This window comes from Oncorhynchus nerka, linkage group LG14 (assembly GCF_034236695.1).
Source record: "Oncorhynchus nerka isolate Pitt River linkage group LG14, Oner_Uvic_2.0, whole genome shotgun sequence".
NCBI classification, from domain to species: Eukaryota; Metazoa; Chordata; class Actinopteri; order Salmoniformes; family Salmonidae; genus Oncorhynchus; species Oncorhynchus nerka.
Genome location: NC_088409.1, coordinates 11,063,600 through 11,089,473, shown reverse-complemented (window position 1 = coordinate 11,089,473; position 25,874 = coordinate 11,063,600). Strand labels below are relative to the sequence as shown.

General features: G+C 46.3%; 2 protein-coding genes across 3 annotated transcripts in view; one reads left to right on the top strand and one right to left on the bottom strand.

Annotated features, from left to right (window-relative positions):
* The window catches only part of tg (thyroglobulin), a 127,600-nt gene that overhangs the window by 15,103 nt on the left and 86,623 nt on the right, over positions 1–25,874 (bottom strand). Inside the window, exons 41-43 of the mRNA XM_065027139.1 lie at positions 24,432–24,523; positions 24,115–24,270; positions 21,903–22,099 (exon numbers count right to left, since the gene is read on the bottom strand). Coding sequence (XP_064883211.1) covers positions 21,903–22,099; positions 24,115–24,270; positions 24,432–24,523 — 445 coding nt within the window. The remainder of the gene's footprint in view (positions 1–21,902; positions 22,100–24,114; positions 24,271–24,431; positions 24,524–25,874) is intronic.
* On the top strand, positions 684–22,185 carry LOC115119234 (src-like-adapter). 2 transcript variants are annotated; one of them, XM_065027369.1, is made up of 7 exons: positions 686–1,132; positions 3,737–3,875; positions 4,231–4,317; positions 18,482–18,579; positions 18,930–19,061; positions 19,902–20,031; positions 20,938–22,185. In XM_065027369.1, exons 1-7 carry the CDS (start codon positions 1,051–1,053, stop codon positions 21,182–21,184), a joined length of 915 nt encoding a protein of 304 aa, XP_064883441.1. In that variant the 5' UTR covers positions 686–1,050; the 3' UTR covers positions 21,185–22,185. The 2 variants fall into 2 exon arrangements, with proteins under 2 accessions (XP_064883442.1, XP_064883441.1); XM_065027370.1 differs by lacking the exon at positions 18,930–19,061 and having other exon boundaries at positions 684–1,132.

The following is a 25,874-nucleotide window of genomic DNA, read 5'->3' as shown; positions in this document are numbered from 1 at the left end:
CACTGAGGCAGGGGAGAACACAGAGCCACCCTGGGGAGAGAGAGAGTGGAGGGACAGAGTCAGAGAACCACTCAGCACTGAGGCAGGGGAGAACACAGAGCCACCCTGGGGAGAGAGAGAGTGGAGGGACAGAGTCAGAGAACCACTCAGCACTGAGGCAGGGGAGAACACAGAGCCACCGGGGGGGGGGGGCAAATTATTATTATTTATAGCTAAGCATTATTAGCTCCAAAATGGAATTACTTTTAATGTTAGACATACTACATACCAATTGGTTGCACACATCTTTCAAGTGTTTATTTGAATGCGGTCTGGTCATGCTTTAGCACTGTGGTGATTAGTCTGTCATCTATTGGCTACAGCACTGTGGTGATTAGTCTCATCTATTAGCTACAGCACTGTGATGATTAGTCTGTCATCTATTGGCTACAGCACTGTGGTGATTAGTCTGTCATCTATTGGCTACAACACTGTGGTGATTAGTCTGTCATCTATTGGCTACAGCACTGTGGTAATTAGTCTCATCTATTGGCTACAACACTGTGGTGATTAGTCTCATCTATTGGCTACAAGACTGTGGTGATTAGTCTCATCTATTGGCTACAGCACTGTAGTGATTAGTCTATTTCAGGAGTGGAAAAATGTGGTGAAAAACAAGTCACACAACTTCCCCATTAGTGAGGAAGTGACTAGATGAGATCAACAAAAACAGATTGGCAGGATGACTAGAATAGACTGATGAGCTGCTGCTTATCGCCGTTAAACAGTACCGTAGCATCATGCTAAGCTAATTCAGGCTATATTACATTATAATTCCGGCTATATTACACCAAATATTGGTTATATTAGGTATAACGACGGAGGCTGCTACAGACTGGTATGGTAAGTCTATCTGAGGAAAGGGTGATGATATCCACATCCTAAACTGGAGAATACCAGTGCTGGGCTAAATAGTGAGATGAAGGAATGAGAGGCAAGCACACATAGCACTGCTACTTCCCAGCTCTTTCTTCCTGCATTCAAATGATCAACAAGGCTCTCTGACCAGACATGGGGAACGTCTGGACCAGCCCAGTCTCTATGACAGGGAATGGAGATGACACCAACACCAGCTCTGATCCCTTTCTGAGAAGTAAGTCTCTCTGGTTAAGGAAGTCTGTACTTTGGTAATGATCGTTTTATTAATGAAAGGATCCTGTTAAAAGGGAAGATCTGGGATTCGAATTTGTTTTGTATTCTTCAAGATATCAATGTCTATAAAATTATTAATTTAAACGCTTGGAATCGCAGATTGTCTCTGATGGGAAATGGTTCATTTGATGTTACATTTTAAGTAAGGGTGGAGTGACTTGGTTTCATAAGCTGTACTGGCCCTGTACTGCTCGGTGTATGTGTAAACATTTGCATAATTTCCCCCAAAATAAATAAGGTTCCTCTCATGCAAACTGTGGCCAAACAACTGCAAGCTTATAAATGTATAATTAGGTCAAATGATCACTATGCAATATTTCCAACACTTTGTTTACACATTAAATTGTTGTGAGCATATATACAGTGTACTGTAGGACTTTCTGTTGTAGACGGCTTACTATTCCATTAGTCTGCACCTCTACCAACATGGGTGTGTCACCTCTTGCTATTTACTGGACCATCACGCAATAGAAAACATATTTCTTCATTAAATGAAATACCGAACAGCATCCTACCCCCCTACCCCTCCACAACATGTACTCATATCTACAAAAAAAAAAAAAAAAAGTATTTTTTAAAAATATTTTTGTAATAGCATCAGTGTGTGAGCATTCAGCATCTCGAAATGACCGTCCAATAGCTGTTGACTGAATGGAAAAATAATATAATCTTCATCTGATATGGATGACCCGATAACACTTTTGCTTTCACTGTGATTGGCAGATACTGTACAGATGTACTCTCTTAATTTGATCACCCTGTTGTCGCAGAGAATTTTCCTTTGCAGAAGGAAATGCAAATTGTTGTCTATTCAAGGTTTAAAAAGGCTTCTAACATTTGTAATTTCCACTTTAAAATGTCAGACTTCATTTTTCTTAACCTAAAATGAATCAACTACCTACAACAAAGTCCATTAATTATAATCCACATAATAATATACATTTCCTGCTGCTGCAGGATTATTTCCCTGCTGTGAGAAACTGGTCAAATTGAGATAGTACACCAGTACACGGCATTTGGAAAGGTGTTTTCGCCTGGTCACAGGCAGCTGATGTATTGTGCACTGAAGTCCACAAGCGAAAGGGGAAAAGGTGAGAGGAGGAGAGAGAGAGTAGATGCAATGAGTTATACAACTTCCAAAGGAATCATGCTGTTTGTATGTGGCTGCTATGAAAGAGAACTGTTTGCATGTGGCTGCTATGAAAGAGAACTGTTTGTATGTGGCTGCTATGAAAGAGAACTGTTTGTATGTGGCTGCTATGAAAGAGAACTGTTTGTATGTGGCTGCTATGAAAGAGAACTGTTTGTATGTGGCTGCTATGAAAGAGAACTGTTTGTATGTGGCTGCTATGAAAGAGAACTGTTTGTATGTGGCTGCTATGAAAGAGAACTGTTTGCATGTGGCTGCTATGAAAGAGAACTGTTTGTATGTGGCTGCTATGAAAGAGAACTGTTTGCATGTGGCTGCTATGAAAGAGAACTGTTTGTATGTGGCTGCTATGAAAGAGAACTGTTTGCATGTGGCTGCTATGAAAGAGAACTATTTGTATGTGGCTGCTATGAAAGAGAACTGTTTGTATGTGGCTGCTATGAAAGAGAACTGTTTGTATGTGGCTGCTATGAAAGAGAACTGTTTGCATGTGGCTGCTATGAAAGAGAACTGTTTGTATGTGGCTGCTATGAAAGAGAACTGTTTGCATGTGGCTGCTATGAAAGAGAACTGTTTGTATGTGGCTGCTATGAAAGAGAACTGTTTGCATGTGGCTGCTATGAAAGAGAACTGTTTGCATGTGGCTACTATGAAAGAGAACTGTTTGCATGTGGCTACTATGAAAGAGAACTGTTTGCATGTGGCTGCTATGAAAGAGAACTGTTTGTATGTGGCTGCTATGAAAGAGAACTGTTTGTATGTGGCTGCTATGAAAGAGAACTGTTTGCATGTGGCTGCTATGAAAGAGAACTGCTTGCATGTGATCAGGGGTGTATTCCTTCCTAGGTTTTGGCCTTTCTAGGGAGTTTTTCCTAGCCACCGTGCTTCTACACCTGCATTGCTTGCTGTTTGGGGTTTTAGGCTGGGTTTCTGTACAGCACTTTGAGATATCAGCTGATGTACGAAGTGCTATATAAATACATTTGATTTGATTCATTCCGCCGATTCTGTTGAAAATATTTCTTAAAACGGAATCAAAAGGAAAGAAACGGGGATAAATGCACCTGAATTTGTCCAATATAAACTCTTGTTTGCAACTGATTTACACTCTAGATCAGCTAGATGCAGGCAAGAGTGTGCAAGGGGTTAATGAATGTGTTACTGTCTGTCACCTTGATTGCTCACATTTTCTCTCGACCTGTGCACCTACCATTGTAAACTTTAATTCATAGGCTAGGTTGTAGCAACCTCATGATGGGTATAGGGGAAATTAGTGTATCATGTCGTAGCCTAAACCTATTGATGTTACATTGAGCTGGGTGAATGGAATATGAATGACAGTCATCTAATATGCTGTAAAAATATATATATATATATATTTACTCTTCTCTCCAGACAACGATACCCTGAGAGTCCTGTCTGACTGCACCTCTGCAGATGTCAGTGAAACCCTGGTAGTCTTGTCTGACTACCCCTCAGCAGACGTCAGCGTGCCTCTCTTCAGGATAGGAGAGAGACTGAGACTCCTGGCAGAGTGAGTGACTGAACCCAACTGAATCTAAGAACTGTGTCCCAAATGGCACCCTAGTCCCTAGATAGTGCCCTACTTTTGACCAGAGCCCTATAAGTCCTGATCAAAGGTAGGGAACTATCTAGGGACTAGGGGGCAATTTGGGACCAGACCTACTCTTCCACATTCAGTCTCTCAACACAACACCACCTCCTCTAAGAGCTGATCTGTTTGACTAGACTGACAGAGACAGGGGTCAAATCTGACCAATTCTACTTTTGACCAGAGCCCTATTGGTCTATAACAGTGCACTAAATAAGGAATAGGGTGCTATTCGGGACTCAACCTCCTTCTTCCCTTGTTTCTTCTCTTCTGTCAGGGAGGGTTACTGGTGGAGGGTTTCTTCTGTCCAAACAGGATATGAGAACTACATCCCCAACAACCATGTGGCCAAGGTCTATCACGGGTAGGTGAACTCACACTAACCTACCTGACAATGTCAAGGTCTATCATGGGTAGGTGAACTCACTAACACTAACCTACCTGACACTGTCAAGGTCTATCACAGGTAGGTGAACTCACACTAACCTACCTGACACTGTCAAGGTCTATCACGGGTAGGTGAACTCACACTAACCTACCTGACACTGTCAAGGTCTATCACAGGTAGGTGAACTCACACTAACCTACCTGACACTGTCAAGGTCTATCACGGGTAGGTGAACTCACACTAACCTAGCTGACACTGTCAAGGTCTATCACGGGTAGGTGAACTCACACTAACCTACCTGACACTGTCAAGGTCTATCACGGGTAGGTGAACTCACACTAACCTACCTGACACTGTCAAGGTCTATCACGGGTAGGTGAACTCACACTAACCTACCTGACACTGTCAAGGTCTATCACGGGTAGGTGAACTCACACTAACCTACCTGACACTGTCAAGGTCTATCACAGGTAGGTGAACTCACACTAACCTACCTGACACTGTCAAGGTCTATCACAGGTAGGTGAACTCACACTAACCTACCTGACACTGTCAAGGTCTATCACGGGTAGGTGAACTCACACTAACCTACCTGACACTGTCAAGGTCTATCACGGGTAGGTGAACTCACACTAACCTACCTGACACTGTCAAGGTCTATCACGGGTAGGTGAACTCACACTAACCTACCTGACACTGTCAAGGTCTATCACGAGTAGGTGAACTCACACTAACCTACCTGACACTGTCAAGGTCTATCACGGGTAGGTGAACTCACACTAACCTACCTGACACTGTCAAGGTCTATCACGGGTAGGTGAACTCACACTAACCTACCTGACACTGTCAAGGTCTATCACGGGTAGGTGAACTCACAGCAACAGTAGCATACCTGACACTGTCACAGTCCACTGTCAAGGTCTATCACAGGTAGGTGAACTCACACTAACCTAGCTGACACTGTCAAGGTCTATCACGGGTAGGTGAACTCACACTAACCTACCTGAAACTGTCAAGGTCTATCACGGGTAGGTGAACTCACACTAACCTACCTGACACTGTCAAGGTCTATCACGGGTAGGTGAACTCACACTAACCTACCTGACACTGTCAAGGTCTATCACGGGTAGGTGAACTCACACTAACCTACCTGACACTGTCAAGGTCTATCACGGGTAGGTGAACTCACAGCAACAGTAGCATACCTGACACTGTCACAGTCCACTGTCAAGGTCTATCACAGGTAGGTGAACTCACACTAACCTAGCTGACACTGTCAAGGTCTATCACGGGTAGGTGAACTCACACTAACCTACCTGACACTGTCAAGGTCTATCACGGGTAGGTGAACTCACACTAACCTACCTGACACTGTCAAGGTCTATCACGGGTAGGTGAACTCACACTAACCTACCTGACACTGTCAAGGTCTATCACGGGTAGGTGAACTCACACTAACCTACCTGACACTGTCAAGGTCTATCACGGGTAGGTGAACTCACACTAACCTACCTGACACTTTCAAGGTCTATCACGGGTAGGTGAACTCACACTAACCTACCTGACACTGTCAAGGTCTATCACGGGTAGGTGAACTCACACTAACCTACCTGACACTGTCAAGGTCTATCACGGGTAGGTGAACTCACACTAACCTACCTGACACTGTCAAGGTCTATCACGGGTAGGTGAACTCACACTAACCTAGCTGACACTGTCAAGGTCTATCACGGGTAGGTGAACTCACACTAACCTACCTGACACTGTCAAGGTCTATCACGGGTAGGTGAACTCACACTAACCTACCTGACACTGTCAAGGTCTATCACGGGTAGGTGAACTCACACTAACCTACCTGACACTGTCAAGGTCTATCACGGGTAGGTGAACTCACACTAACCTAGCTGACACTGTCAAGGTCTATCACGGGTAGGTGAACTCACACTAACCTACCTGACACTGTCAAGGTCTATCACGGGTAGGTGAACTCACACTAACCTACCTGACACTGTCAAGGTCTATCACGGGTAGGTGAACTCACAGCAACAGTAGCATACCTGACACTGTCACAGTCCACTGTCAAGGTCTATCACGGGTAGGTGAACTCACACTAACCTACCTGACACTTTCAAGGTCTATCACGGGTAGGTGAACTCACACTAACCTACCTGACACTGTCAAGGTCTATCACAGGTAGGTGAACTCACACTAACCTACCTGACACTGTCAAGGTCTATCACAGGTAGGTGAACTCACACTAACCTACCTGACACTGTCAAGGTCTATCACAGGTAGGTGAACTCACACTAACCTACCTGACACTGTCAAGGTCTATCACGGGTAGGTGAACTCACACTAACCTACCTGACACTGTCAAGGTCTATCACGGGTAGGTGAACTCACACTAACCTACCTGACACTGTCAAGGTCTATCACGGGTAGGTGAACTCACACTAACCTACCTGACACTGTCAAGGTCTATCACGGGTAGGTGAACTCACACTAACCTAGCTGACACTGTCAAGGTCTATCACGGGTAGGTGAACTCACACTAACCTACCTGACACTGTCAAGGTCTATCACGGGTAGGTGAACTCACACTAACCTACCTGACACTGTCAAGGTCTATCACGGGTAGGTGAACTCACACTAACCTACCTGACACTGTCAAGGTCTATCACGGGTAGGTGAACTCACACTAACCTACCTGACACTGTCAAGGTCTATCACAGGTAGGTGAACTCACACTAACCTACCTGACACTGTCAAGGTCTATCACAGGTAGGTGAACTCACACTAACCTACCTGACACTGTCAAGGTCTATCACGGGTAGGTGAACTCACACTAACCTACCTGACACTGTCAAGGTCTATCACGGGTAGGTGAACTCACACTAACCTACCTGACACTGTCAAGGTCTATCACGGGTAGGTGAACTCACACTAACCTACCTGACACTGTCAAGGTCTATCACGAGTAGGTGAACTCACACTAACCTACCTGACACTGTCAAGGTCTATCACGGGTAGGTGAACTCACACTAACCTACCTGACACTGTCAAGGTCTATCACGGGTAGGTGAACTCACACTAACCTACCTGACACTGTCAAGGTCTATCACGGGTAGGTGAACTCACAGCAACAGTAGCATACCTGACACTGTCACAGTCCACTGTCAAGGTCTATCACAGGTAGGTGAACTCACACTAACCTAGCTGACACTGTCAAGGTCTATCACGGGTAGGTGAACTCACACTAACCTACCTGAAACTGTCAAGGTCTATCACGGGTAGGTGAACTCACACTAACCTACCTGACACTGTCAAGGTCTATCACGGGTAGGTGAACTCACACTAACCTACCTGACACTGTCAAGGTCTATCACGGGTAGGTGAACTCACACTAACCTACCTGACACTGTCAAGGTCTATCACGGGTAGGTGAACTATCACCTGACACTAGGTGAACTCACGGGTAGGTGAACTCACTAACCTACCTGACACTGTCAAGGTCTATCACGGGTAGGTGAACTCACACTAACCTACCTGACACTGTCAAGGTCTATCACGGGTAGGTGAACTCACACTAACCTACCTGACACTGTCAAGGTCTATCACGGGTAGGTGAACTCACACTAACCTACCTGACACTGTCAAGGTCTATCACGGGTAGGTGAACTCACACTAACCTACCTGACACTGTCAAGGTCTATCACGGGTAGGTGAACTCACACTAACCTACCTGACACTGTCAAGGTCTATCACGGGTAGGTGAACTCACACTAACCTACCTGACACTGTCAAGGTCTATCACGGGTAGGTGAACTCACACTAACCTACCTGACACTGTCAAGGTCTATCACGGGTAGGTGAACTCACACTAACCTACCTGACACTGTCAAGGTCTATCACGGGTAGGTGAACTCACACTAACCTACCTGACACTGTCAAGGTCTATCACGGGTAGGTGAACTCACACTAACCTACCTGACACTGTCAAGGTCTATCACGGGTAGGTGAACTCACACTAACCTACCTGACACTGTCAAGGTCTATCACGGGTAGGTGAACTCACACTAACCTACCTGACACTCAAGGTCAAGGTCTATCACGGGTAGGTGAACTCACACTAACCTACCTGACACTGTCAAGGTCTATCACGGGTAGGTGAACTCACACTAACCTACCTGACACTGTCAAGGTCTATCACGGGTAGGTGAACTCACACTAACCTACCTGACACTGTCAAGGTCTATCACGGGTAGGTGAACTCACACTAACCTACCTGACACTGTCAAGGTCTATCACGGGTAGGTGAACTCACACTAACCTACCTGACACTGTCAAGGTCTATCACTACCTGGTAGGTGAACCTACCACACTCAAGGTCTATCACGGTAGGTGAACTCACACTAACCTACCTGACACTGTCAAGGTCTATCACGGGTAGGTGAACTCACACTAACCTACCTGACACTGTCAAGGTCTATCACGGGTAGGTGAACTCACACTAACCTACCTGACACTGTCAAGGTCTATCACGGGTAGGTGAACTCACACTACCTGACACTGTCAAGGTCTATCACGGGTAGGTGAACTCACACTAACCTACCTGACACTGTCAACAGTCACGGGTAGGTGAACTCACACTAACCTACCTGACACTGTCAAGGTCTATCACGGGTAGGTGAACTCACACTAACCTACCTGACACTGTCAAGGTCTATCACGGGTAGGTGAACTCACACTAACCTACCTGACACTGTCAAGGTCTATCACGGGTAGGTGAACTCACACTAACCTACCTGACACTGTCAAGGTCTATCACGGGTAGGTGAACTCACACTAACCTACCTGACACTGTCAAGGTCTATCACGGGTAGGTGAACTCACACTAACCTACCTGACACTGTCAAGGTCTATCACGGGTAGGTGAACTCACACTAACCTACCTGACACTGTCAAGGTCTATCACGGGTAGGTGAACTCACACTAACCTACCTGACACTGTCAAGGTCTATCACGGGTAGGTGAACTCACACTAACCTACCTGACACTGTCAAGGTCTATCACGGGTAGGTGAACTCACACTAACCTACCTGACACTGTCAAGGTCTATCACGGGTAGGTGAACTCACAGCAACAGTAGCATACCTGACACTGTCACAGTCCACTGTCAAGGTCTATCACAGGTAGGTGAACTCACACTAACCTAGCTGACACTGTCAAGGTCTATCACGGGTAGGTGAACTCACACTAACCTACCTGACACTGTCAAGGTCTATCACGGGTAGGTGAACTCACACTAACCTACCTGACACTGTCAAGGTCTATCACGGGTAGGTGAACTCACACTAACCTACCTGACACTGTCAAGGTCTATCACGGGTAGGTGAACTCACACTAACCTACCTGACACTGTCAAGGTCTATCACAGGTAGGTGAACTCACACTAACCTACCTGACACTTTCAAGGTCTATCACGGGTAGGTGAACTCACACTAACCTACCTGACACTGTCAAGGTCTATCACGGGTAGGTGAACTCACACTAACCTACCTGACACTGTCAAGGTCTATCACGGGTAGGTGAACTCACACTAACCTACCTGACACTGTCAAGGTCTATCACGGGTAGGTGAACTCACACTAACCTAGCTGACACTGTCAAGGTCTATCACGGGTAGGTGAACTCACACTAACCTACCTGACACTGTCAAGGTCTATCACGGGTAGGTGAACTCACACTAACCTACCTGACACTGTCAAGGTCTATCACGGGTAGGTGAACTCACACTAACCTACCTGACACTGTCAAGGTCTATCACGGGTAGGTGAACTCACACTAACCTACCTGACACTGTCAAGGTCTATCACGGGTAGGTGAACTCACACTAACCTACCTGACACTGTCAAGGTCTATCACGGGTAGGTGAACTCACACTAACCTACCTGACACTGTCAAGGTCTATCACGGGTAGGTGAACTCAGCAACAGTAGCATACCTGACACTGTCACAGTCCACTGTCAAGGTCTATCACGGGTAGGTGAACTCACACTAACCTACCTGACACTTTCAAGGTCTATCACGGGTAGGTGAACTCACACTAACCTACCTGACACTGTCAAGGTCTATCACAGGTAGGTGAACTCACACTAACCTACCTGACACTGTCAAGGTCTATCACAGGTAGGTGAACTCACACTAACCTACCTGACACTGTCAAGGTCTATCACAGGTAGGTGAACTCACACTAACCTACCTGACACTGTCAAGGTCTATCACGGGTAGGTGAACTCACACTAACCTACCTGACACTGTCAAGGTCTATCACGGGTAGGTGAACTCACACTAACCTACCTGACACTGTCAAGGTCTATCACGGGTAGGTGAACTCACACTAACCTACCTGACACTGTCAAGGTCTATCACGGGTAGGTGAACTCACACTAACCTAGCTGACACTGTCAAGGTCTATCACGGGTAGGTGAACTCACACTAACCTACCTGACACTGTCAAGGTCTATCACGGGTAGGTGAACTCACACTAACCTACCTGACACTGTCAAGGTCTATCACGGGTAGGTGAACTCACACTAACCTACCTGACACTGTCAAGGTCTATCACGGGTAGGTGAACTCACACTAACCTACCTGACACTGTCAAGGTCTATCACGGGTAGGTGAACTCACACTAACCTACCTGACACTGTCAAGGTCTATCACGGGTAGGTGAACTCACACTAACCTACCTGACACTGTCAAGGTCTATCACGGGTAGGTGAACTCACACTAACCTACCTGACACTGTCAAGGTCTATCACGGGTAGGTGAACTCACACTAACCTACCTGACACTGTCAAGGTCTATCACGGGTAGGTGAACTCACACTAACCTACCTGACACTGTCAAGGTCTATCACAGGTAGGTGAACTCACACTAACCTACCTGACACTGTCAAGGTCTATCACAGGTAGGTGAACTCACACTAACCTACCTGACACTGTCAAGGTCTATCACGGGTAGGTGAACTCACACTAACCTACCTGACACTGTCAAGGTCTATCACGGGTAGGTGAACTCACTAACCTACCTGACACTGTCAAGGTCTATCACGGGTAGGTGAACTCACACTAACCTACCTGACACTGTCAAGGTCTATCACGGTAGGTGAACTCACACTAACCTACCTGACACTGTCAAGGTCTATCACGGGTAGGTGAACTCACACTAACCTACCTGACACTGTCAAGGTCTATCACGGGTAGGTGAACTCACACTAACCTACCTGACACTGTCAAGGTCTATCACGGGTAGGTGAACTCACAGCAACAGTAGCATACCTGACACTGTCACAGTCCACTGTCAAGGTCTATCACAGGTAGGTGAACTCACACTAACCTAGCTGACACTGTCAAGGTCTATCACGGGTAGGTGAACTCACACTAACCTACCTGACACTGTCAAGGTCTATCACGGGTAGGTGAACTCACACTAACCTACCTGACACTGTCAAGGTCTATCACGGGTAGGTGAACTCACACTAACCTACCTGACACTGTCAAGGTCTATCACGGGTAGGTGAACTCACACTAACCTACCTGACACTGTCAAGGTCTATCACGGGTAGGTGAACTCACACTAACCTACCTGACACTGTCAAGGTCTATCACGGGTAGGTGAACTCACACTAACCTACCTGACACTGTCAAGGTCTATCACGGGTAGGTGAACTCACACTAACCTACCTGACACTGTCAAGGTCTATCACGGGTAGGTGAACTCACACTAACCTAGCTGACACTGTCAAGGTCTATCACGGGTAGGTGAACTCACACTAACCTACCTGACACTGTCAAGGTCTATCACGGGTAGGTGAACTCACACTAACCTACCTGACACTGTCAAGGTCTATCACGGGTAGGTGAACTCACACTAACCTACCTGACACTGTCAAAGTCTATCACGGGTAGGTGAACTCACACTAACCTAGCTGACACTGTCAAGGTCTATCACGGGTAGGTGAACTCACACTAACCTACCTGACACTGTCAAGGTCTATCACGGGTAGGTGAACTCACACTAACCTACCTGACACTGTCAAGGTCTATCACGGGTAGGTGAACTCACACTAACCTACCTGACACTGTCAAGGTCTATCACGGGTAGGTGAACTCACACTAACCTACCTGACACTGTCAAGGTCTATCACGGGTAGGTGAACTCACACTAACCTACCTGACACTGTCAAGGTCTATCACGGGTAGGTGAACTCACACTAACCTACCTGACACTGTCAAGGTCTATCACGGGTAGGTGAACTCACACTAACCTACCTGACACTGTCAAGGTCTATCACGGGTAGGTGAACTCACACTAACCTACCTGACACTGTCAAGGTCTATCACGGGTAGGTGAACTCACACTAACCTACCTGACACTGTCAAGGTCTATCACGGGTAGGTGAACTCACACTAACCTACCTGACACTGTCAAGGTCTATCACGGGTAGGTGAACTCACACTAACCTACCTGACACTGTCAAGGTCTATCACGGGTAGGTGAACTCACACTAACCTAGCTGACACTGTCAAGGTCTATCACGGGTAGGTGAACTCACACTAACCTACCTGACACTGTCAAGGTCTATCACGGGTAGGTGAACTCACACTAACCTACCTGACACTGTCAAGGTCTATCACGGGTAGGTGAACTCACACTAACCTACCTGACACTGTCAAGGTCTATCACGGGTAGGTGAACTCACACTAACCTACCTGACACTGTCAAGGTCTATCACGGGTAGGTGAACTCACACTAACCTACCTGACACCGTCAAGGTCTATCACGGGTAGGTGAACTCACACTAACCTACCTGACACCGTCAAGGTCTATCACGGGTAGGTGAACTCACACTAACCTACCTGACACCGTCAAGGTCTATCACGGGTAGGTGAACTCACACTAACCTAGCTGACACTGTCAAGGTCTATCACGGGTAGGTGAACTCACACTAACCTACCTGACACTGTCAAGGTCTATCACGGGTAGGTGAACTCACACTAACCTACCTGACACTGTCAAGGTCTATCACGGGTAGGTGAACTCACACTAACCTACCTGACACTGTCAAGGTCTATCACGGGTAGGTGAACTCACACTAACCTACCTGACACTGTCAAGGTCTATCACGGGTAGGTGAACTCACAGCAACAGTAGCATACCTGACACTGTCACAGTCCACTGTCAAGGTCTATCACAGGTAGGTGAACTCACACTAACCTAGCTGACACTGTCAAGGTCTATCACGGGTAGGTGAACTCACACTAACCTACCTGACACTGTCAAGGTCTATCACGGGTAGGTGAACTCACACTAACCTAGCTGACACTGTCAAGGTCTATCACGGGTAGGTGAACTCACACTAACCTACCTGACACTGTCAAGGTCTATCACGGGTAGGTGAACTCACACTAACCTACCTGACACTGTCAAGGTCTATCACGGGTAGGTGAACTCACACTAACCTACCTGACACTGTCAAGGTCTATCACGGGTAGGTGAACTCACACTAACCTAGCTGACACTGTCAAGGTCTATCACGGGTAGGTGAACTCACACTAACCTACCTGACACTGTCAAGGTCTATCACGGGTAGGTGAACTCACACTAACCTACCTGACACTGTCAAGGTCTATCACGGGTAGGTGAACTCACAGCAACAGTAGCATACCTGACACTGTCACAGTCCACTGTCAAGGTCTATCACGGGTAGGTGAACTCACACTAACCTACCTGACACTGTCAAGGTCTATCACGGGTAGGTGAACTCACACTAACCTACCTGACACTGTCAAGGTCTATCACAGGTAGGTGAACTCACACTAACCTACCTGACACTGTCAAGGTCTATCACAGGTAGGTGAACTCACACTAACCTACCTGACACTGTCAAGGTCTATCACGGGTAGGTGAACTCACACTAACCTACCTGACACTGTCAAGGTCTATCACGGGTAGGTGAACTCACACTAACCTACCTGACACTGTCAAGGTCTATCACGGGTAGGTGAACTCACACTAACCTACCTGACACTGTCAAGGTCTATCACGGGTAGGTGAACTCACACTAACCTAGCTGACACTGTCAAGGTCTATCACGGGTAGGTGAACTCACACTAACCTACCTGACACTGTCAAGGTCTATCACGGGTAGGTGAACTCACACTAACCTACCTGACACTGTCAAGGTCTATCACGGGTAGGTGAACTCACACTAACCTACCTGACACTGTCAAGGTCTATCACGGGTAGGTGAACTCACACTAACCTACCTGACACTGTCAAGGTCTATCACGGGTAGGTGAACTCACACTAACCTACCTGACACTGTCAAGGTCTATCACGGGTAGGTGAACTCACACTAACCTACCTGACACTGTCAAGGTCTATCACGGGTAGGTGAACTCACACTAACCTACCTGACACTGTCAAGGTCTATCACGGGTAGGTGAACTCACACTAACCTAGCTGACACTGTCAAGGTCTATCACGGGTAGGTGAACTCACACTAACCTACCTGACACTGTCAAGGTCTATCACGGGTAGGTGAACTCACAGCAACAGTAGCATACCTGACACTGTCACAGTCCACTGTCAAGGTCTATCACGGGTAGGTGAACTCACACTAACCTACCTGACACTGTCAAGGTCTATCACGGGTAGGTGAACTCACACTAACCTACCTGACACTGTCAAGGTCTATCACAGGTAGGTGAACTCACACTAACCTACCTGACACTGTCAAGGTCTATCACAGGTAGGTGAACTCACACTAACCTACCTGACACTGTCAAGGTCTATCACAGGTAGGTGAACTCACACTAACCTACCTGACACTGTCAAGGTCTATCACGGGTAGGTGAACTCACACTAACCTACCTGACACTGTCAAGGTCTATCACGGGTAGGTGAACTCACAGCAACACTAACCTACCTGACACTGTCACAGTCCACTGTCAAGGTCTATCACGGGTAGGTGAATACAACAGGTGTAGTAGACTTTACAGTGAAATGCTGAATACAACAGGTGTAGTAGACCTTACAGTGAAATGCTGAATACAACAGGTGTAGTAGACCTTACAGTGAAATGCTGAATACAACAGATGTAGTAGACCTTACAGTGAAATGCTGAATACAACAGGTGTAGTAGACCTTACAGTGAAATGCTGAATACAACAGATGTAGTAGACCTTACAGTGAAATGCTGAATACAACAGGTGTAGTAGACCTTACAGTGAAATGCTGAATACAACAGGTGTAGTAGACCTTACAGTGAAATGCTAAATAGAACAGGTGTAGTAGACCTTACAGTGAAATGCTGAATACAACAGGTGTAGTAGACCTCACAGTGAAATGCTGAATACAACAGATGTAGTAGACCCCACAGTGAAATGCTGAATACAACAGATGTAGTAGACCTTACAGTGAAATGCTGAATACAACAGGTGTAGTAGACCTCACAGTGAAATGCTGAATACAACAGGTGTAGTAGACCTTATAGTGAAATGCTGAATACAACAGGTGTAGTAGACCTTACAGTGAAATGCTGAATACAACAGGTGTAGTAGACCTTACAGTGAAATGCTGAATACAACAGATGTAGTAGACCCCACAGTGAAATGCTGAATACAACAGGTGTAGTAGACCTTACAGTGAAATGCTGAATACAACAGATGTAGTAGACCTTACAGTGAAATGCTGAATACAACAGATGTAGTAGACCTTACAGGGAAATGCTGAATACAACAGGTGTAGTAGACCTCACAGTGAAATGCTGAATACAACAGGTGTAGTAGACCTTACAGTGAAATGCTGAATACAACAGGTGTAGTAGACCTTACAGTGAAATGCTGAATACAACAGGTGTAGTAGACCTTACAGTGAAATGCTGAATACAACAGGTGTAGTAGACCTCACAGTGAAATGCTGAATACAACAGGTGTAGTAGACCTTACAGTGAAATGCTGAATACAACAGATGTAGTAGACCTTACAGTGAAATGCTGAATACAACAGGTGTAGTAGACCTTACAGTGAAATGCTGAATACAACAGATGTAGTAGACCTTACAGTGAAATGCTGAATACAACAGGTGTAGTAGACCTTACAGTGAAATGCTGAATACAACAGATGTAGTAGACCTTACAGTGAAATGCTGAATACAACAGGTGTAGTAGACCTCACAGTGAAATGCTGAATACAACAGGTGTAGTAGACCTCACAGTGAAATGCTAAATACAACAGGTGTAGTAGACCTCATAGTGAAATGCTGAATACAACAGATGTAGTAGACCTCACAGTGAAATGCTAAATACAACAGGTGTAGTAGACCTCACAGTGAAATGCTAAATACAACAGGTGTAGTAGACCTCACAGTGAAATGCTGAATACAACAGGTGTAGTAGACCTCACAGTGAAATGCTAAATACAACAGGTGTAGTAGACCTCACAGTGAAATGCTGAATACAACAGGTGTAGTAGACCTTACAGTGAAATGCTAAATACAACAGGTGTAGTAGACCTTACAGTGAAATGCTGAATACAACAGATGTAGTAGACCTTACAGTGAAATGCTGAATACAACAGGTGTAGTAGACCCCACAGTGAAATGCTGAATACAACAGGTGTAGTAGACCTTACAGTGAAATGCTGAATACAACAGGTGTAGTAGACCCCACAGTGAAATGCTGAATACAACAGGTGTAGTAGACCTTACAGTGAAATGCCGAATACAACAGGTGTAGTAGATCTTACAGTGAAATGCTGAATACAACAGGTGTAGTAGACCTTACAGTGAAATGCTGAATACAACAGGTGTAGTAGACCTTACAGTGAAATGCTGAATACAACAGGTGTAGTAGACCTTACAGTGAAATGCTGAATACAACAGGTGTAGTAGACCTTACAGTGAAATGCTGAATACAACAGGTGTAGTAGACCTTACAGTGAAATGCTGAATACAACAGATGTAGTAGACCTTACAGTGAAATGCTGAATACAACAGGTGTAGTAGACCTTACAGTGAAATGCTAAATAGAACAAGTGTAGTAGACCTTACAGTGAAATGCTAAATACAACAGGTGTAGTAGACGTCACAGTGAAATGCTGAATACAACAGGTGTAGTAGACCTTATAGTGAAATGCTGAATACAACAGGTGTAGTAGACCTTACAGTGAAATGCTAAATACAACAGGTGTAGTAGACGTCACAGTGAAATGCTGAATACAACAGGTGTAGTAGACCTTATAGTGAAATGCTGAATACAACAGGTGTAGTAGACCTTACAGTGAAATGCTAAATACAACAGGTGTAGTAGACCCCACAGTGAAATGCTGAATACAACAGGTGTAGTAGACCTTACAGTGAAATGCTGAATACAACAGATGTAGTAGACCTTACAGTGAAATGCTGAATACAACAGGTGTAGTAGACCTTACAGTGAAATGCTGAATACAACAGGTGTAGTAGACCTTACAGTGAAATGCTGAATACAACAGGTGTAGTAGACCTTACAGTGAAATGCTGAATACAACAGGTGTAGTAGACCTTACAGTGAAATGCTGAATACAACAGGTGTAGTAGACCTTACAGTGAAATGCTGAATACAACAGATGTAGTAGACCTTACAGTGAAATGCTAACTGCTAGCCTTTAACCAACAATGCAGTTTTAAGATAAAATAAGTGTTAAGTAAACATTTTTTTTTTAAATAGATATGTTTAAAAAAAATAAAAAATAAAAAGATATACTAACCTAACACTTTCCTAGTCCAGTGTCGGATTATAGCTGACGATAATGGTTTAAGGCTTGGTATTCTGAAAAGGGGAAGGTGATCGCATCTACGACGCCATTATGATTAAAACGGCCGGTGGTAACGGATGTGAAACGGCTAGCTTAGTTAGCGGTGGAATAGTGCGCGCTAAATAGCGTTTCAATCGGTGACGTCACTTGCTCTGAGACCTTGAAGTAGTAGTTCCCCTTGCTCTGCAAGGGCCGCGGTTGAATTGTATTCTGTATTCATTTAGCTGGTTGTTTGAAGGGGTGGCCCCTTGGTTGAATTGTATTCTGTATTCATTTAGCTGGTTGTTTGAAGGGGTGGCCCGACCCAAAGCAGAGGAACTGCTTCGTCTGCCCGGAAACAGAGCTGGCTCCTTCATGATCAGAGAAAGTCAAAAAGGTGAGTGGCCTAGAGACAGACGTCTGTACCGTAATTAAATGGAATGTAGGTGCTCCTTGTGGTGCTCCTTGTGGTGCCCCTTGTGGTGCTCCGTTCGTAGAGCATGGCGCTCGCAACGCGATGGTTGTGGGTACGCAAGCAACAACTACTGTAAGTCACTTAGGATAAAGGGGTTGGCTAAATGTCCTAAATAAATGGTACATATAAAAGCTCTATAGTTCTATACTTCGACTACGGGACTGCCGATAGATTCTCTCACAATCAACTACTAAAATTATCAACCAAAATCGACCAACTTTAAAAACAGATGTAATAATGTCTTGTTTTTCTTTGCCTGTGTGGTGTTGTAGGAGTGTATACCCTGTCTGTATGGCACAGGGTTATGGTACACTATCGTATTATACGCCTTCCCAACAACTGGTACTACATCTCTCCTGGTCTAACCTTCCAGTGTCTAGAGGACCTCGTCAACCACTACTCTGGTAAATAACCATCCCCGGTGACATGATCATGGACATTTAGTCCAAATCTATTCATCGGAAACCTTGTACCTCACTTTTTGTAGATTTAAAAAAGAAAATTAACAGAAATTGAAAGCAGTCATCCCTCTTCATATTCTGTGAAAGGTTCATGATTAAAGTAGTCATCCCTCTTCATATTCTGTGAAAGGTTCATGATTAAAGTAGTAATCCCTCTTCATATTCTGTGAAAGGTTCATGATTAAAGTAGTCATCCCTCTTCATATTCTGTGAAAAGTGAATGATTTGCAGGCATTATGTCTGACAATAGCCGTATCTGAAAATACATCTTTAAAAAATTATTTAAAAAAAAAATGTAATAAGAGTTTTTTTCCGGGACACCAACATATCTGATCTTATTACAATCTGACATTAAAGTCGAACACATGTAGACTCCATGTGAACCTATTTATAGGAACCATGAGCTGATAAGTATAGTATTATTATAAAGGGTGGAACTATTCATTATTTTTTAACTTGTGACACCACCGGTAGTTATCACTTTCTAACGTGGAATTATTGACTCTTTCAAGCCGCACCAACTCCAACGCACTGCAATGCTGCTACACTATATTCACTAAGTGGAGTCATATGAGCTGTATACTGTGGTTGAAGTACATTTCTGAAGTTGGCTATTTTGAGGATGTGGAAGATATTCAGCTCTAGTGCTCTGCTTGTGTCATTAATGTGTCCTTGTACATTTATATTTTTGTCACTGTATGGTTTCTGGTAGCTAACTGGTTATAACCACAGGATAGCTGCATATGGTTTCTGGTAATGACAGTGGCCCCTCCTCTTTGACAGATTGTGCAGACGGCCTGTGCTGTATTCTCACCACCCCATGTCAGGCTGTAACCAATGGCAACCTCAACCTGGCTTCCCAGGCACCCCCTGTGGTGATGCACAACAACTTCGACTGGAAAGACGTCAACAGGTACCTCTTTCTCTAACGTTGACCTCTCTTTCCCTCTCTACCCGCCTTCAGTCCCTCTCTCTCCCGCCTTCAGTTCCCCTCTCTCCCGCCTTCAGTTCCCCTCTCTCCCGCCTTCAGTCCCCCTCTCTCCCGCCTTCAGCACCTCTCTACCCGCCTTCAGCCCCTCTCTACCCGCCTTCAGCCCCTCTCTACCCGCCTTCAGCCCCTCTCTACCCGCCTTCAGCCCCCCTCTCCCCGCCTTCAGCCCCTCTCTACCCGCCTTCAGCCCCCCTCTCCCCGCCTTCAGCCCCTCTCTACCCGCCTTCAGCCCCTCTCTACCCGCCTTCAGCCCCTCTCTACCCGCCTTCAGTCCCCCTCTCTCCCGCCTTCAGTCCCTCTCTACCCGCCTTCAGTTCCCCTCTCTCCCGCCTTCAGTCCCTCTCTACCCGCCTTCAGCACCTCTCTACCCGCCTTCAGCCCCTCTCTACCCGCCTTCAGCCCCCTCTACCCGCCTTCAGCCCCTCTCTACCCGCCTTCAGCCCCTCTCTACCCGCCTTCAGCCCCTCTCTACCCCGCCTTCAGCCCCCTCTCCCCGCCTTCAGCCCCTCTCTACCCGCCTTCAGCCCCCCTCTCCCCGCCTTCAGCCCCTCTCTACCCGCCTTCAGCCCCTCTCTCCCGCCTTCAGCCCCTCTCTCCCGCCTTCAGCCCCTCTCTCCCGCCTTCAGCCCCTCTCTCCCGCCTTCAGTCCCTCTCTCTCCAACCTTGTTTCTCCCCATCCATCTGTATCTGTCACTACCCCTCTCTGGGAGTTTCATGGAGTCTGACAATTACATATGTGTTTGAGCTTATTTTTGAGTTTAGCTTTCAATGTACTTTATCAGTGATAGATAACAGACTAACGCTGCATCATATCTATTCTAACCCCAGCTCGGAGCTGACAGACCAGCCTCATCGTTACCCCGGCAACAGAGACTCTATGATCAGCTTTGGCCTGCGGAACACAGTCTCCTCCTACATGTCTCTGGGGGACATGAGGAAGGAGAGGAAGAGCACCAGCTGGAGGAGGAATAAGAGGAGGAGTGTGTGTGTACCTCCCGGTCACGGACTCAGCACTACAGCACTGGAAGAGGAGGAGGAGGGGGAGTACGCACAAGCCATCCTCCTGAACTCTTAAGACTGGATATGGGCTTAAATGTAGAGGACATATCCTGCTGTATAGAGAGGACATGCCCTGCTGTATAGAGAGGACATACCGTGCTGTGTAGAGAGGACATAATCCTGCTGTATAGAGAGGACATGTCCTGCTGTATAGAGAGGACATATCGTGCTGTGTAGAGAGGACATAATCCTGCTGTATAGAGAGGACATGTCCTGCTGTATAGAGAGGACATGTCCTGCTGTGTAGAGAGGACATAATCCTGCTGTATAGAGAGGACATGTCCTGCTGTATAGAGAGGACATATCGTGCTGTGTAGAGAGGACATAATCCTGCTGTATAGAGAGGACATAATCCTGCTGTATAGAGAGGACATGTCCTGCTGTATAGAGAGGACATAGCATACTGGACTATGCCGTGAACGTGGAAGTAAAACTGTGATGACTGTCACACTGCATAATCAGTGACATTCGTACCATTAATCACAAGGGTGTTACTGCTTGACAGCCTAAACTAGTTGTAAACAGCTGGAATGGTTAAGACCGTTACTGTAACAGCATTATTTACACACGAGGGCTTAGTAACACATCCACAATAGCCCTATTTAGTGCACTACTATAGTGCACTACTTTTGATAGGGGCTCTGGTCAAAAGCAGTACACTATATAGGGAATAGGGCACCATTTGGTACTCTTAGTGAAGGTCAGTGAGGATCAGGGGTCACAGGTCAGCTTACCATGAGCAGCATCCTGTCGAAGAGACCACGCGAGGAGGGGGAGGTCAGATGTAGGCTGGCCACGTCGGCTCCACTCCGCTCTGCCCCCACCGTCACCAGCCTGGGGTCACCTCCGAACGCCTCAATGTTCTCCTGGACCCACTTCAGAGCGGCTACCTGGTCCTGGAAGCCGGCGTTACCTGGCAGGGCTGTGGAGCCTAGAGGCATTCAGTTCACACTGCTGTTATTTCATGTACCGTGTCAGGAGTCAAATCCATTCAAGAGATACACTTATATAACGTAATATGTTCTTTGGGTTGTGACTTGTGTTATCGTCTACATCATTTCCAAAAATATACAAACATGTTTTTATTCCATTTGGGTACCAAAAGCCACTGCAGCACATCAATACTGTAATTACCCACTAAGAATGGACCAAGAAACTATTGGATAGATTTCAAATATCATTTTACCAAAGCCTGGTAAGAATGTGAATACACTCAGCAACAGCAAACAGAAAGCATGGAACATTCCAAAGTGTTGCTTTAGAAAAGCTCCCTCTAGAAGACAATAGGTGGAGAGATATCTGGGACCAGTGGTTTAGTAGGTGTGGCTGTGTTGCAGGGCTTTATAGAAGAGCTGTGTGGGAGGGGCCAGTGGTTTAGTAGGTGTGGCTGTGTTGCAGGGCTTTATAGAAGAGCTGTGTGGGAGGGGCCAGTGGTTTAGTAGGTGTGGCTGTGTTGCAGGGCTTTATAGAAGAGCTGTGTGGGAGGGGCCAGTGGTTTAGTAGGTGTGGCTGTGTTGCAGGGCTTTATAGAAGAGCTGTGTGGGAGGGGCCAGTGATTTAGTAGGTGTGGCTGTGTTGCAGGGCTTTATAGAAGAGCTGTGTGGGAGGGGCCAGTGGTTTAGAGGTGTGGCTGTGTTGCAGGGCTTTATAGAAGAGCTGTGTGGGAGGGGCCAGTGGTTTACTAGGTGTGGCTGTGTTGCAGGGCTTTATAGAAGAGCTGTGTGGGAGGGGCCAGTGGTTTAGTAGGTGTGGCTGTGTTGCAGGGCTTTATAGAAGAGCTGTGTGGGAGGGGCCAGTGGTTTAGTAGGTGTGGCTGTGTTGCAGGGCTTTATAGAAGAGCTGTGTGGGAGGGGCCAGAGGTTTAGTAGGTGTGGCTGTGTTGCAGGGCTTTATAGAAGAGCTGTGTGGGAGGGGCCAGTGGTTTAGTAGGTGTGGCTGTGTTGCAGGGCTTTATAGAAGAGCTGTCTGGGAGGGGCCAGTGGTTTAGTAGGTGTGCTGTGTTGCAGGGCTTTATAGAAGAGCTGTGTGGGAGGGGCCAGTGGTTTAGTAGGTGTGGCTGTGTTGCAGGGCTTTATAGAAGAGATTGTGGGAGGGGCCAGTGGTTTAGTAGGTGTTGCTGTGTTGCAGGGCTTTATAGAAGAGCTGTCTGGGAGGGGCCAGTGGTTTAGTAGGTGTGGCTGTGTTGCAGGGCTTTATAGAAGAGCTGTCTGGGAGGGGCCAGTGGTTTAGTAGGTGTGGCTGTGTTGCAGGGCTTTATAGAAGAACTGTCTGGGAGGGGCCAATGGTTTAGTAGGTGTGGCTGTGCTGCAGGGTCTTCTAGAGTTGCTGGCTGAGGGCTCCTATCACCAAGACTACACATCACTCTAAAACAGAACGTGCCGTCTAGGATAATAAAGTTGAAACTTGAACACACACACACAGTCCTTCCACATGTCTGTGAGTGTGCCAGCTGTGTGCTATGGCTGGCTGCTAGCTGACTGTGGAGAGAGTCACTCCTCCCTCTCAGTGCCACATCAGCACAGAACACACCATCATCACAGAACACACCATCAGCACAGAACACACCATCAGCACAGAACACACCATCAGCACAGAAGACACCATCAGCACAGAACACACCATCAGCAGAGATGTATCTCCCCCCTCATCTCCCCATCTCTCCCTCATCCCCCCCGGGCCCTCTCAGCCCCCCACAGCAGCAGAATACCAACAGTAAACATGTCATCCTCTCCCCTTCACTTTCATCGTGACCTGATTCTAACTTCATGTCCACTGTCTTCCTCCTACATTTACATTCACTTATTAAGCCATTTCAGCAGCGTTCTCAGACCCAGTTGTGAGTTCAGATTTAGAAGGCAGCACTTGTTCGTGTCTTTTGTTACTTTTGAAAGCATATAACCTGTAAGATAACTGAATGCTGCTTCTGACGTGTGTTAAGAGGAGCACCTGTGCTGAGGAATCCGAACGCTGCAACCCTGGTGTTGACGGTAACCACGACGATGTTGCCGACGGCAGCCAGGTAGGAGCCGTCCAGTAGAGATGCTGTGTCATCGCTGGCTGCTCCAGACGGGTTATGGAAGAACACCAGGACCGCTGCACTCCCTCTCTATCAGAGGAAAAGACAAGAACAGGAATGACACGGCAGACTAACTGTCAATCTGAGGGACCGGTAGTGGAGTGGTGTTTGAGGTGTCTAGGGGTAACTAAAGGAGAGGTCAACAGGGCTTCTAGTGAAACAAAGATCTCTATCGGTACAATGTGACTTACGATGCCGCTGGGGACGAAGATGTTGAGGTACAGACAGTCCTCACTGCTGGCTGATGACTCCACAGCTCCAGGCTGCAGACAACTGGGTCTACCATGGGGAAACATCCATTACAACAGGGTTAGAGGACACATTAACACACTGCATGTGGTACAACTGGGTCTACCATGGAAACGTCCATAACAACAGGGTTAGAGGACACATTAACACACTGGGTCTACCATGGAAACATCCCATAACAACAGGGTTAGAGGACACATTAACACACTGGGTCTACCATGGAAACATCCCATAACAACAGGGTTAGAGGACACATTAACACACTGGGTCTACCATGGAAACATCCCATAACAACAGGGTTAGAGGACACATTAACACACTGGGTCTACCATGGAAACATCCATAACAACAGGGTTAGAGGACACATTAACACACTGGGTCTACCATGGAAACATCCATAACAACAGGGTTAGAGGACACATTAACACACTGGGTCTACCATGGAAACATCCATAACAACAGGGTTAGAGGACACATTAACACACTGCATGTGGTACAACTGGGTCTACCATGGGGAAACATCCCATAACAACAGGGTTAGAGGACACATTAACACACTGGGTCTACCATGGGGAAACATCCATAACAACAGGGTTAGAGGACACATTAACACACTGGGTCTACCATGGAAACATCCATAACAACAGGGTTAGAGGACACATTAACACACTGGGTCTACCATGGAAACATCCATAACAACAGGGTTAGAGGGCACATTAACACACTGGGTCTACCATGGAAACATCCATAACAACAGGGTTAGAGGACACATTAACACACTGGGTCTACCATGGGGAAACATCCATAACAACAGGGTTAGAGGACACGTTAACACACTGGGTCTACCATGGAAACATCCATAACAACAGGGTTAGAGGACACATTAACACACTGCATGTAGTACAACTGGGTCTACCATGGAAACATCCATAACAACAGGGTTAGAGGACACATTAACACACTGGGTCTACCATGGAAACATCCATAACAACAGGGTTAGAGGACACATTAACACACTGGGTCTACCATGGGGAAACATCCATAACAACAGGGTTAGAGGACACATTAACACACTGGGTCTACCATGGAAACATCCATAACAACAGGGTTAGAGGACACATTAACACACTGGGTCTACCATGGAAACGTCCATAACAACAGGGTTAGAGGACACATTAACACACTGGGTCTACCATGGAAACATCCCATAACAACAGGGTTAGAGGACACATTAACACACTGCATGTGGTACAACTGGGTCTACCATGGGGAAACATCCCATAACAACAGGGTTAGAGGACACATTAACACACTGCATGTAGTACAACTGGGTCTACCATGGAAACATCCATAACAACAGGGTTAGAGGACACATTAACAC

Coding starts and splice junctions, on each gene's coding strand:
- LOC115119234 (XM_065027369.1), top strand. CDS start 1,051: ATGGGGAACGTCTGGACCAGCCCAGTCTCTATGACAGGGAATGGAGAT. Junction 1,133..3,736: donor CTCTGATCCCTTTCTGAGAA/GTAAGTCTCTCT, acceptor TCTTCTCTCCAG/ACAACGATACCCTGAGAGTC. Junction 3,876..4,230: donor AGACTGAGACTCCTGGCAGA/GTGAGTGACTGA, acceptor CTCTTCTGTCAG/GGAGGGTTACTGGTGGAGGG.